Consider the following 12,354-nt stretch of genomic DNA (forward strand, 5'->3'; position numbering starts at 1 on the left):
GCACACTAACTATTCACTAGACAATCGAGGCAATTTCATTAATTCAGGAGTTTTTTCAATCGTTCACTTTGTCACAACACTATTTTTATTTCATCAAAAACTGACAACACAGTAAACGTCAGTTTACTTCGTCTAATAAAAAATCCGACTATAGCGGCCAGGGCATACGGTTCAAAATCACTAGGAATAATTCCGTGTCGCTTGCTCATTTATTTTGGTCGATCGGTCTGTCTCGCTCGCTCGGTTCCGTTCGTGTAATATGCAACATTACACGACAAAGAAAGAAACATGTTGGGTGATAGTGTGATGTTTGTTTCCTTCGCGTAATGTGTGATGTTGCATTACATCGTAGAGTAATATTACCGGAGTAATATCACTCGCATTACTTACACATGTCTAGTGGCCAGTTGCGCCCAGGATTGCAAAGGCAACGGACGTTTCGCTATTTTCATAGATCGTGACGTCTACTGTGTAACGTATCTTCATCAAAAGAAATCCCATAAAAACAGCATGGCTATTAATGATGTCTGGGAAAGAATTCAAAACTCTTTTTCTCTTCAATGTTTTATTGACGAATTAAAAAGGAGGAGAAATTCGTGAGACATTCGTAAACAAGTGAAGGAGGAAGCGCAAACGGGTTCGCAAATTGCAAACATTCGTACAATGTACGAATATTTGCGCACATGTGAGTGGCCGGCATAACACCATCACACACAAATGTATGTACTGTCTGGTGTTTTTAAATGCGTACAAAAATATTTCTGTCAATACAACACATCAAAGAAAACTATAATAGACTGAAATCTATTTTTTGTGATGTAGGGATAGCTGGCGGTCCCAAGGTCTTTCTAGTTTCATTAGCTAAAACGGCTAAATGAGTACGAAATAGTCTTGGGAGCTTCAAAATACACAACGAGAACACTCTTTTTAATTAGGAAAATACATTAACTCGAGAAAGGTTATTTTACTCTTAAATTAAAATACAAAACATTTTTTTTTAAATTGCAATATTTTGCTATTCGTTTCATTTCACCATTTATACTGATAACTAACAAGACTTTTCTTAAAAAGATTCAGTATAGGCTAAGATCCTTTCGCCTGTTTCGTGGGATAAATAAAATATAACACTGTCGGCCATATTGAAAATTTTAGTAAATCGGGAATTATCGTCTGCAATGGATTCTTACTTTTCTAAATCAATTTGTGAACATACGTCTGTTGGGGCTTCGCCAATATTATGTCATTTGTTCATTGTTTTTCAATCCGACCGTGATAATTGCAGAAAATCGTCTTCAGTTTGACGAATTACACTTGAGTTTTGTTGTTGTCTAGAAAACGACGACTCTGGAGACATCTTGTGAGTGATAAGTCACTGTCGATAGTTGTCCGATTTTGGTGTTCAGGTGAAAAGTTTTCATATTAATTCAGCTGCTGACTTTGGAGTCCTAAAAATGGACGTGTCATGGGGTACGTACTGTTTAATACAATAACAAAATAGATTTTGTAAATATCTACATTCGTAATGTCAATCGTGGTACATTCCAGACGCAGATAACTTCGAGCCCAAACTCCCGACCACGTTGGCAGCCTCCAACAAATGGGAAGGGGAAGACGAGGATGATAACGTAAAGGTAATCATTGCTGTGCCAAGTAGTTTGTATACAGTGTTCTAGCTTCAAAATGTATTACGAATCTTCTTAAAACAGTACATAACCTAAATGACTGCCTACGTGTTGACGTCAGACTTTATTCGCAGGAAAGCTGGGAGGATGAGGAGGAGGAAAAGAAAGACGAAGAAAAGACTGAAGCAGCGCCACCTCCACAACCGAAACCTAAAAAGAAAATACACGATAAAATAGCCGAAAGAGAGGTATGGTGCCTTTAAAACATATGTTTAATGATTTTGGGATTTTAAACTCTAAACTCTACTAGAATAGCATCTAGTTTATAGAATAGATAATTATAATTATATGGTAACATAAATTACTACCCATTTAGTGGTATTTTAACACATGAACTTAATAGTTTTGTTACACATAAACTTGGTAATGTTGAGCATTGTTGAAGACAATTGCATCCTCGATTAACCAAAAGTTGTCTAAAAATAATTTTAAAACAATTAATTGCATTGTATACATACCAAAAATAGAAATAAGATTTGAAGGAAAAATAATCTATATAGTCTATTGTAAAATTTAAGACTTAATATATATAGACACTGATATTTAATGGTATTTTTTTTATTAATAGTGAAGAAAAAATTGATAAATAAAAAAACTAAATCTGTTGACAAACAGAAGAGAGAATTGTATTTAGCTTTTTATTGTACCCATCTATGTATAAATTAGATTCACATAGTCATTAGATACCTATCTAGTTTAACATTAGCCAGTGTTTGTCTAAAATTTGTTTTGCAAAAGTCATTACGCTTATTATATAGATTTGCTTATTTATATAAAATTCGTGGAGATAACTTATTATATTATGAAATTACAGTTACTCTGATGCAAATTTCAACTATAAATATTTATACAAAAAATAATTAAAAAGGACAATTAAAATACAAATAGTTTATAATAAATATCAAGGTTCCAGTATGCATAAAGAAGGTTAACAAGATAGATTACTCATGGATTATCATCACCTTGCAATTAATATTAAATTCATTTGACAGCCTAAAATATCAGAATAATAATTAAAATATATTAAGAACCCATTCATTATTAATATTTAAAAAACAACAGAAAAGAGATCTGGTGCTAGTGAGGGTGTTCCTGTTAGGTAACATAAAAAGTAGAATTTAAAAATAATATTTTGCTAGCAATTGTTCACTCAGTAATGATAGCTGACGATCCCACTCAGTCATCATATATCATCTTCCTTGACATATTGTGTGTCAACATCTGGTTATGACTGATTATGTGCTCAAATATGGTTAGAGAAGCCACATTTTGTCTTGAAGGGTCTGTTGCAGGGTGCACAATACAACAGCCCATCAGCATTCTACATAAAGTATAGGAAGGCTTTGAATGTGTCTTCTTTATAAGGCAGTAGGGTCTAAATCTTGTATACACTTTTTTTTTAAATCTTGAGAGCTTTGTGAGCATATCTGCATCATTCTGGACTCCATCGTGTGAGATATTAGACACAGTTAGATGACATTCTAAAACATCCCCTGTAACATTATCATTGCCCTCCAGGTGCTCACTGTTCATAATTCAGCTGTTAGTAAAAGACGAATTTAGGAAACTTAGAGTCATCCACACTTGTTAGCAGTACTTCAATACTATTTACCTTCATCCTCAATATCTCAGTTTGAGACTTGATCTTGCCGCTTTATGCAAAGTATGGATTATAAACACTTTATGTTGATGGTGTTGCTTGATATCACCTCTGTAATCCTGGTGGCATAAGGCAATATGATTACCTTGTATACAGAGATCATTGTGTGCAGACAATGGTCATGTGAGGCCCTGACTCTTTTGCACAGCATTCAACACCCTTTGCAATTCATGAGGAACTTGTATTAAAATTTTGTATAGGGTATGACAATATTAAGTTAAAGGTTGACCTACATCATGTTTGGGATAATAACCAATTCTAAAATACGATAATTCACCAGAAAAATGAACATAGTTTCATAACTTCATAGAATTGACAGGCTATAGTTGCTCTTGAATTGATATAATATCCATAATATTTAAATTATAAAATTTTACTAGCGACAAGAACGTGAGAAGGCTGAACGTCTCGTGACAGAGAAGACTGCAGAAGAAATGACTCCAGAGCAGAAGTTGGCTGAGAAACTTCGCCAGCAGAAGCTACAGGAAGAATCAGATTTGCGACTAGCCATGGAAACCTTTGGTATGCTTGATTGATTTGGTGTGCTCGTATTAATTACAGTTTGTGGATTCCAAAATAAGATTCATTTTAAGCAATAATTAGTAGACATTCTAAAAGAGGGTTTATAATCCCTAATATAATGAAGTCGTTGTGGCCTAACGGATAAGACGTCCGGTGCATTCGTGTTGAGCGATGTACCGATGTTCGAATCTCAGGCGGGTACCAATTTTTCTAATGAAATACGTACTCAGCAAATGTTCACGATTGATTTCCACAGTGAAGGAATAACATTGTGTAATAAAAATGAAACCCGCAAAATTATAATTTGCGTAATTACTGGTGGTAGGACCTCTTGTGAGTCCGCGCGGGTAGGTACCACCACCCTGCCTATTTCTGCCGTGAAGCAGTAATGCGTTTCGGTTTGAAGGGTGGGGCAGCCGTTGTAACTATACGTGATACCTTAGAACTTATATCTCAAGGTGGGTGGCGCATTTACGTTGTGGATGTCTATGGGCTCCAGTAACCACTTAACACCAGGTGGGCTGTGAGCTCGTCCACCCATCTAAGCAATAAAAAAAAATTGTAGTGAAGTGGATTATTGTGAGCCCTCATAAGTAGGTATTACCACCCTGCTTTTATCTGTTGTGCAGCAGCCATTATGCTTTTATGAGATATCAGGCTAATCGCTGCATGTTAAATAATTGGCATGATGCATTGAACGTTTAAGATTTTAATGATATATCTAGCTTTCAATATCTCCATAAGAGATTAATATTTCTTCTAATTATGATCCTCAAATTAATTTATTTTGTCATATGATCTTTTTAGAGAGTTAATACTTATGTAAAGTGTTAATTGTATGTGAAAGTGTATTTAAAATGGGTGAATTATGACTTTTCTTAAGAGGTTGAGGGGTGAACTGTAAATCTAAATGATTACAGGAGCCTACAAACATAGTAACATAAATGCTACCACCCGCCTTAAATCATAGTCTTCATTGAATTGTGTAATAGCTGTTCAAATCAGAATTCATGACTGCCTCACGACAGAATTAGGCAGGATGATGGTATCTACCTGTGTGGGCTTACATTGTGCCTTTCTCCCATTAAATGTCAATTTACATTCATAGTATGCTGATCTTATATAGAGAATACTTATACCACCCATTCTCTAGTGAAATCCTTAGTTGTCTTTTACGACATGAAGAGGAAAATATGAGATATAAATACACTGCTTTTTTATGTTTACTGGTTGTGGTGTATCAATAGCATTTATTATTGCATAAATTTGAGCAATAATAATTATTCCTCCAATAATCGATACATTATAATAATAATAAGGCTTTTGAGTAATATAACAAACATTCATATTCTCATACAATAATCGTATTTTATTGTGTTCAAAACTACTAGCAAATGTAATGATTGTTTGTCCAAAATATATATTAAGATTACTTGGCACAATTTCTTGGCATGTTTTAAAACTGCCTCAAGTGATATGAGACAGCGTTTATTACAATATGTGTAGTTATCAGATTAGATAACTTACCCATGAAAATGATTACAGGTGTAACAGAAGGTAACATTGGTAAACTTGACAATTTCCACCCAACTACAAAAGAAGAGTACACAGAGTTTGCTGATCTCCTTACAAAGAAGATCACTTTCTATAAAGCCAAGGATGAATTTCCAGGATTCATTGATGACCTAGTCAAGAATATTTTAGTCCAGAGTAAGTAAAAAAATTCATTGTTTATTTATGACTTCACTGATTGTGTTTGTAATCCAGATTGCTGATTTTTGCTGTGAAAAAGTAATGCATTCAGTTTGAACCTACTCGGTTAGCCGTTGTACTGCACAATTTAGACTTTAGACATCATGTCTCAAGGAGTGTGGCAGCATTCACATTGTGATGTCACAGTAACTGCTTGTCACCAGGTGGCCCGTGAGCTCATTCACCCAATAATAAATAAATATATAGTTCATGCTTAATATGGGGCTTGGTTCTGCTTAATACCTAATCATCATCGTGAAGTAAATATCTTCTCATTGTCAGAGGTCACCAATGGTGGCGGCATTTACGTTGTAGATGTCTATGGGCTCCGGTAACCACTTAACATCAGATGGGCCGTGAGTTCGTTCACCCAACTATGCAATAAAAAACATATCCAAATTAATCTGGTACGCAAGATCTCATCTAAAATCAGTTATCACTTAAAATGACATTAGCAAAAAAAATCTTACTATACTTAGAACTCTTCATATTACAAGAAATGTCATCTGAATATCTATAATGAATATCTATAATTACAGTGTCATCAGCGGATATACGACGAATAAAATTGACTGTCGATAATCTATATATTGAAAAACAGAAGGCAGAAAAGAATGATAAAACTAAGAAGGCCACAAAGGGCAAGGGCAAGGCCAAGTTAAAACTTGAAGGGGACAATGTGAGTTTATTTTTTATTTAGTTATTAGTAACTCGAATATCCAGTAATTAAGGAATGTTGTAAGGTTGCGTTATCAGTCAGCTCTGATGGGCATAGCGGTCCTGTTAATATCTATAACAAACAGTCAACTTTCCAGTTTAAATCAGAGACTAAATTATTACATGTATTGTTTTTGTATGTATTATTATTTTATGTAGGCAGTTCACATGAGTTAAAGTATCCGCATGATATGTGATCTCCCTAAAGTCTACAATACGAATAAAAAAAATAAAAACAGCTCAAAACACACAGTCCTTTGACTTCACATCTTAATAATCCAATTACAATATTTTGATGTTTATAAACAGCAGAATTTTGCATTAGCGCAGACAATTTACATTGAAAAAAGGTTGTGTTTGTACTAAGGAAAACTTTTGTCAAATTACCGTGCAAATTTCACGAAATAACGATAATTCGTGTGATAAAGATAAACGTGATTGATAAGGAAGTGTAGGCTGTCGATAAGCTGATAACAGACCGCGCTAGTATCGACATAGGTCAAGTTCGTGCCTAATCTATACTTGAACAATAATTGTATTTTTAGCCAGTTTGATTTTGTGAAGCAAAAACAAAAATATTTGATTGAAACAAAATTTACCCTTGCAAGAATGTGCAGTATCTAATGCTTATAGCGTCTCTTGAACATTTAAAGTCATTCCAATTCTTTACGGATGGAACTTTGTTGGTATTATTAGACATTGCAATTGCTAAATTGGAAAAATATATTGATAGTTGTTCATTCGATTGTGAGATGATCAGTGTGATTAACAGCTTTAAATATTACAATAACTTCATTGATCCGGTGAATTTCTGACGCTAAGAAAGTAGGCGTTCGCAAATATAATGCACATCTATACTATCTATACTAATATATACATCTACAGTGGTTTTTACGAATGTTCCGTTATAACTACTGAACCGTGCATCCGATTGACTTGAAACTTGGTATCCATGTAGAAAATACATGTACTTAATAGATAGGCTAATATTTATATGAGTGTTGGACTCCCTAATAATAATGACAATGAATAGTAATGTTAATTTTAAATGCCCAGCGAAACGGGCGAGTACGGCTAGTCGCATATAAAGCCAATTAAACGGATCATTTATACTGCACTAAATCTCATATTCGATATAGAAACTCGTTGAGCTCACTCGTAATTTTTTTTTCAATTTTCACTATTTTCTCAATCTTGGGTATTTATATATTTACACTTTTCTCGTTTCAGGCTCATCTCAATCAATACGAATCATATGGGAATTTCGATGACGACTACGATGATTTCATTTAAATAAAGCCAACAAGGAACTTATACACAAATTTGATGTCCGAATTCATTGAATTTTCAACTTCATTTACTATATAAAAAAAATACTTTCCTATATATATATAAATGTTTTTTGTAGAATGATATTGCGTTAGTCTGTTTTCTTGTAATCTCGTTTTATTTATTGTCGGTAATCGATTTGGCATTGGCCAAAATCGATATTGCCGATAACAACAATCGATTTACGTAATTCGGACATCAGGTAAGAAAATAATCATAGCATTGTGTTACGCTAACGGTAATGGTAATGGTGTTGCTATGATAAAATTTTAAACATCCGGTTGGAATGCTTAAATTATCGATTATGTAATACATAGAGTATCTTTGGTGACAAAATCGAACTGAATTGTAAGTAATTGGGCTGTTACCTTAATCCATTGTTGTAACTTCTATAAACTAATTTACACAATTTAGCAATCCAACTCGATGAATATATAATATGCCATTGTATAGCATATAAACATACTATATACATGTAATGTACAGTTTCATTGAACGATTATTGGTCCGATGTTATATATAGAGAATAAAATTTTTTATTGTGATATTATTTTTGTTTTATTTGATCAACACGTTTTATTGTATTATTTGTGTGTTCAATATTTGTTAGCAAATGATCAAACACTGGTGTACATATATAAAGGTATTTGCCTAAAGCATTTTTTGTTGGGATTAGATTAGTCTGTGTCAAATCTTCTCACATTAAACGGGTCTCAAATTTGTCGTGTCTTTGTCTTTATCACCCTGCACAATATACACGTACGGCTGGGTACTCGCCTAGCTGTGTAGCACGTAACGTAACAGATACTGTATCAACCTGCAAGTGGATACGACTTGTCCACGGTCCACAGCGTATCTAGCTACGAGCTGCCACGAGCACACTGCGAGCCGCCTTTGTGTTCGCAGTGATACCGCCACTCGGCGGGTCACTGCGAACTTGCTGCGCTCCTTCCGCGAGCGGCTCGCAGCGGGCTCGTGCTTACGTACTCACTGGATACTGTATCTGTTACGTTACGTGCTACACGGCTAGGTGAGTACCCACCATACCAGTTTAAACACAGACTCAAAAAAATATTTCGACCGTTCAAAAACATAAGACGACTAATATTTATAATCAATTAGTAATTACGTATCCCATACATTAACATCTGTACAGACATTGAAAAGTTGCGATGAAATAGACTCGTAAACACATTGCTTTTTAATACGCTTTTATTAGCTTCAGACGTATGTATGTTTGTAACGGAATCTTTGAACATGATTTTGACCCCATTCAAAACGTTGGATTAACTCGAAATTTGGTACTTATTAACCGGTCGATACCGGTGTTCAAATTCCGCAGGCGGGTACCAATTTTTCTAATGAAGTACGTACTTAAGAAGAGTTCGCGAATGACTCACGAGGTGAAGTAATAAACAGCGTGTAATAAAAATTAAACCGGCAGAAATTATAATTTGCGTACCTAATTACTGGTAGTGTGTGCTTACATAGGTGGACGAGCTCACGACCCACCTAGTGTTAAATGGTTACAAAAAAAAAAAAAGACTCAATAACGTAAGTGACAGCACCCACCTTGAGACAAGCGTTCGAAGTCTCAGTTTTTATAGCACGACCCCATCCTGCAAACCGAAACGCATTACTACCTCACGGCACTGACAGGTTGGTGGTACCTACCCGTGGGGACTCAGAAGAGTTCCTATCGCGAAACTAACTTGGCTTGTCTTATATTTAATGTATAGATAGACAGTGGCAGTGAGTGGGACAATAAACGACATTAATTTAGTTTATTATAGCATATATAATATACATATATACATAACATCCTGTATCAGTAACGAATAGGTTCGCATTTCCGATCGAAAACTGGATTCAGAATGTATGTTGTTTCGCAACTTTATGATGTAAGCCAAATATGTGTAATAATTTAAGAACGTGTTTAACTTTCAAGAATTAACCTTATATATTATTCGGTTTGAATTTCGGGTGGAGTAGCCGTTGTACTGTGAAAACTGAGACCTTAGAACTCATATCTCAAGGTAGGTGGCCGTATTTACATTGTAGATGTCTCTTGGCTCCGGTAACCATTTAACAATAGGTGGGCTGTGAGCTCTTCCCCCCAGCTAAGCTATATAAAAAAGTCTAGTCCAATAAACTTACAAACCCAATTTAATCTAACGAATACAGACCATTTTCGCGGTATATCTTCCGAAAATAACAACAAAGGGGATATTAGAAGCCTGCATGCATGAATAGCAGTATCTCACTCTGTTATTAATAAGCTTCACGACCGTATATTTGGGTCACAATACGACCGGTTAGCGCCTAATTAATCCATTAGCGGAAGAACACCAACAATGGTAAGAGGCAGACCACGATGATTTTATGTAACGCGGTAATATTTTTGTTTGAGTTTCATTATAGCTTAGCTTCCTGGATCACAATCTATTTGTCGAGAGAAAGTCGCTTGTAATCCGATTAGGTTTTGACAGTGCACAATAAATTTGAAATCATTTCTTAAAATGGCAAACAGTGACAAATTTACTTCAAGGAGCCCAAACGAGAATTAGCTATTTTCTTAAACTAATAGGAAAAAATTGTGCCTTTATTAAACTATGAATATATGAATATAATTTTAGGTTTTAATCTCTCGTTTTTTTATTGTTATTCGACATTTGAATAAATTCTATTATTTATTTATTTAAATAATCTCATCTTTTACGTTTCATTTCACACAGAACGAACTAATAGTATCAAAATACTATTAGTTCGTTTGTAGGGTTTGGTAATGGTGCGTTTGGTGCTATTCGTTCATTAATACAGGAAGATTAAGCCGTAAAAGTAGCTTTGTGGTTTGTTAATTGTCCCTCGCATTCGCGGGATATTTTACTCCTAACATATAAAAGTCAAACACACCATTTCAACAATATCTATAATATGTACAATATTAAAATATAAACCAAAAGTAAAGTAAACAACGCTAGGCACTAGAAGATACAAATTAAAACTAAAATTACGTTTTTACATTCAACTTAAATCGACGCGCGCGAATTTTGTTGCATGACGTCACGGGACACCTGCGCGTTCGGGAACTCCGATGACACCCGAGTGATTCAAATATTAAGTGTATAGTCTGTGCCCGAGTGCGAACGAATGTTGCACGGTAAATCTCAGTAAATGACCACCATTTTACTGCGATTATATTTCATCCCATATCATCTCATTTCATTAAATTTCATCCCAGTTGATTAATGTCTCAAATTAATCATCTTCATTTCATTTCACTCCATATTATCATTTTTCATAAAATTAAGAATAATAATATAAAGTTAAATAAGACATGACTTAAAGGTCTTAGTTACCAGGTCATAAAATCTCTTAAAAATAAAAAAAAATAAAAAGAATGTTGCACGGTCGACTTTTAGGCGGGAACGCGAGGAATGAAGTTATGTGATTTGTTTTATTTTGTCTATTTAGTGTTTCTTCAGGTATAAATGTGTAATAATGGTGGTTTATTAACTGTTTAATATCTGTGAAAGTGCACAAATGTGGGAAAATGAAACAAAGCTGCTGGACGTAACTTCTCGGGTTCCTCCAAAAAGTCCACTGAAAAAATCTCAGTAAATGACCACCATTTTACTGCGATTATATTTCATCCCATATCATCTCATTTCATTAAATTTCATCCCAGTTGATTAATGTCTCAAATTAATCATCTTCATTTCATTTCACTCCATATTATCATTTTTCATAAAATTAAGAATATAAAGTAAAATAAGACATGACTTAAAGGTCTTAGTTACCAGGTCATAAAATCTCTTAAAAAAAAGAATGTTGCACGGGACTTTATGGCGGGAATGTGAGGAGTGAAGTTGTGTGATTTGTTTTATTTTGTCTATTTAGTGTTTCTTCGGGTTTAAATGTGTAATAATGGTGGCTTATTAACTGTTTAATATCTGTGAAAGTGCACAAATGTGGGAAAATGAAACAAAGCCGCTGGACGTAATTTCTCGGGATCCTCCAAAAAGTCCACTGAAAAAATCTTAGTAAATGACCACCATTTTACTGAGATTATATTTCATCCCATTTCATTTCATTTCATTTCATCCCAGCTGAGTAATGTTTCAAATTAATCATCTTCATTTCATTTCACTCCATAATATCATTTTTCATAAAAATATAAATATAAATTAAAATAAGACATGACTTAAAGGTCTCAGTTACCAGGTCATAAAACCCCTTTAAAAATTTTTTTTGCACGGGACTTTTTGGCGGGAGCGCGAGGAGTGAAGTTGTGTGATTTTTTTTATTTTGTCTATTTAGTGTTTCTTCAGGTTTAAATGTGTAATAACGGTGGTTTATTAACTGTTTAATGTCTGTTAAAGTGCACAAATGTGGGAAAATAAAACAAAGCCGCTAGAAGTAACTTCTCGGGATCCTCCAAAAAGTCCACTGAAAAAATCTTAGTAAATGACCACCATTTTACTGAGACTAGGGTCAGCAGACTAAAGCACATAAGTCAAAAAACTCTACTTTACAGGAATTAAAAAAAACTATTTAGAATCTTATACATTAACAAACTTAATAATGTTTATTTGAATTATATAAGTCTATAACACTAACTTATTATTAAAATTAAATATTTTAATGTAAATGTGATTATTTAATAATTAGATGACTTAAGTTATAAGGAAC

General features: G+C 34.1%; 1 protein-coding gene across 1 annotated transcript; it reads left to right on the plus strand.

Annotated features, from left to right (window-relative positions):
* Positions 1-1,133: 1,133 nt before the first annotated feature.
* On the plus strand, positions 1,134-8,209 carry eIF3j (eukaryotic translation initiation factor 3 subunit j). Its single transcript, XM_028187501.2, has 7 exons — positions 1,134-1,467; positions 1,546-1,631; positions 1,757-1,870; positions 3,723-3,864; positions 5,410-5,574; positions 6,156-6,295; positions 7,564-8,209. The coding sequence occupies exons 1-7, from the start codon at positions 1,452-1,454 to the stop codon at positions 7,624-7,626; spliced, it is 726 nt and encodes a 241-aa protein (XP_028043302.1). The 5' UTR covers positions 1,134-1,451; the 3' UTR covers positions 7,627-8,209.
* Positions 8,210-12,354: the final 4,145 nt, after the last annotated feature.

Source organism: Bombyx mandarina, chromosome 19 (genome assembly GCF_030267445.1).
Source record: "Bombyx mandarina strain Sakado chromosome 19, ASM3026744v2".
Lineage (NCBI taxonomy): Eukaryota > Metazoa > Arthropoda > Insecta > Lepidoptera > Bombycidae > Bombyx > Bombyx mandarina.

Bases quoted from the DNA above. Each gene is read 5' to 3' on its own strand.
- eIF3j (XM_028187501.2), top strand. The intron at 1,632-1,756 runs GTAATCATTGCT...CTTTATTCGCAG, and splicing joins ACGAGGATGATAACGTAAAG to GAAAGCTGGGAGGATGAGGA. The intron at 5,575-6,155 runs GTAAGTAAAAAA...CTATAATTACAG, and splicing joins CAAGAATATTTTAGTCCAGA to TGTCATCAGCGGATATACGA.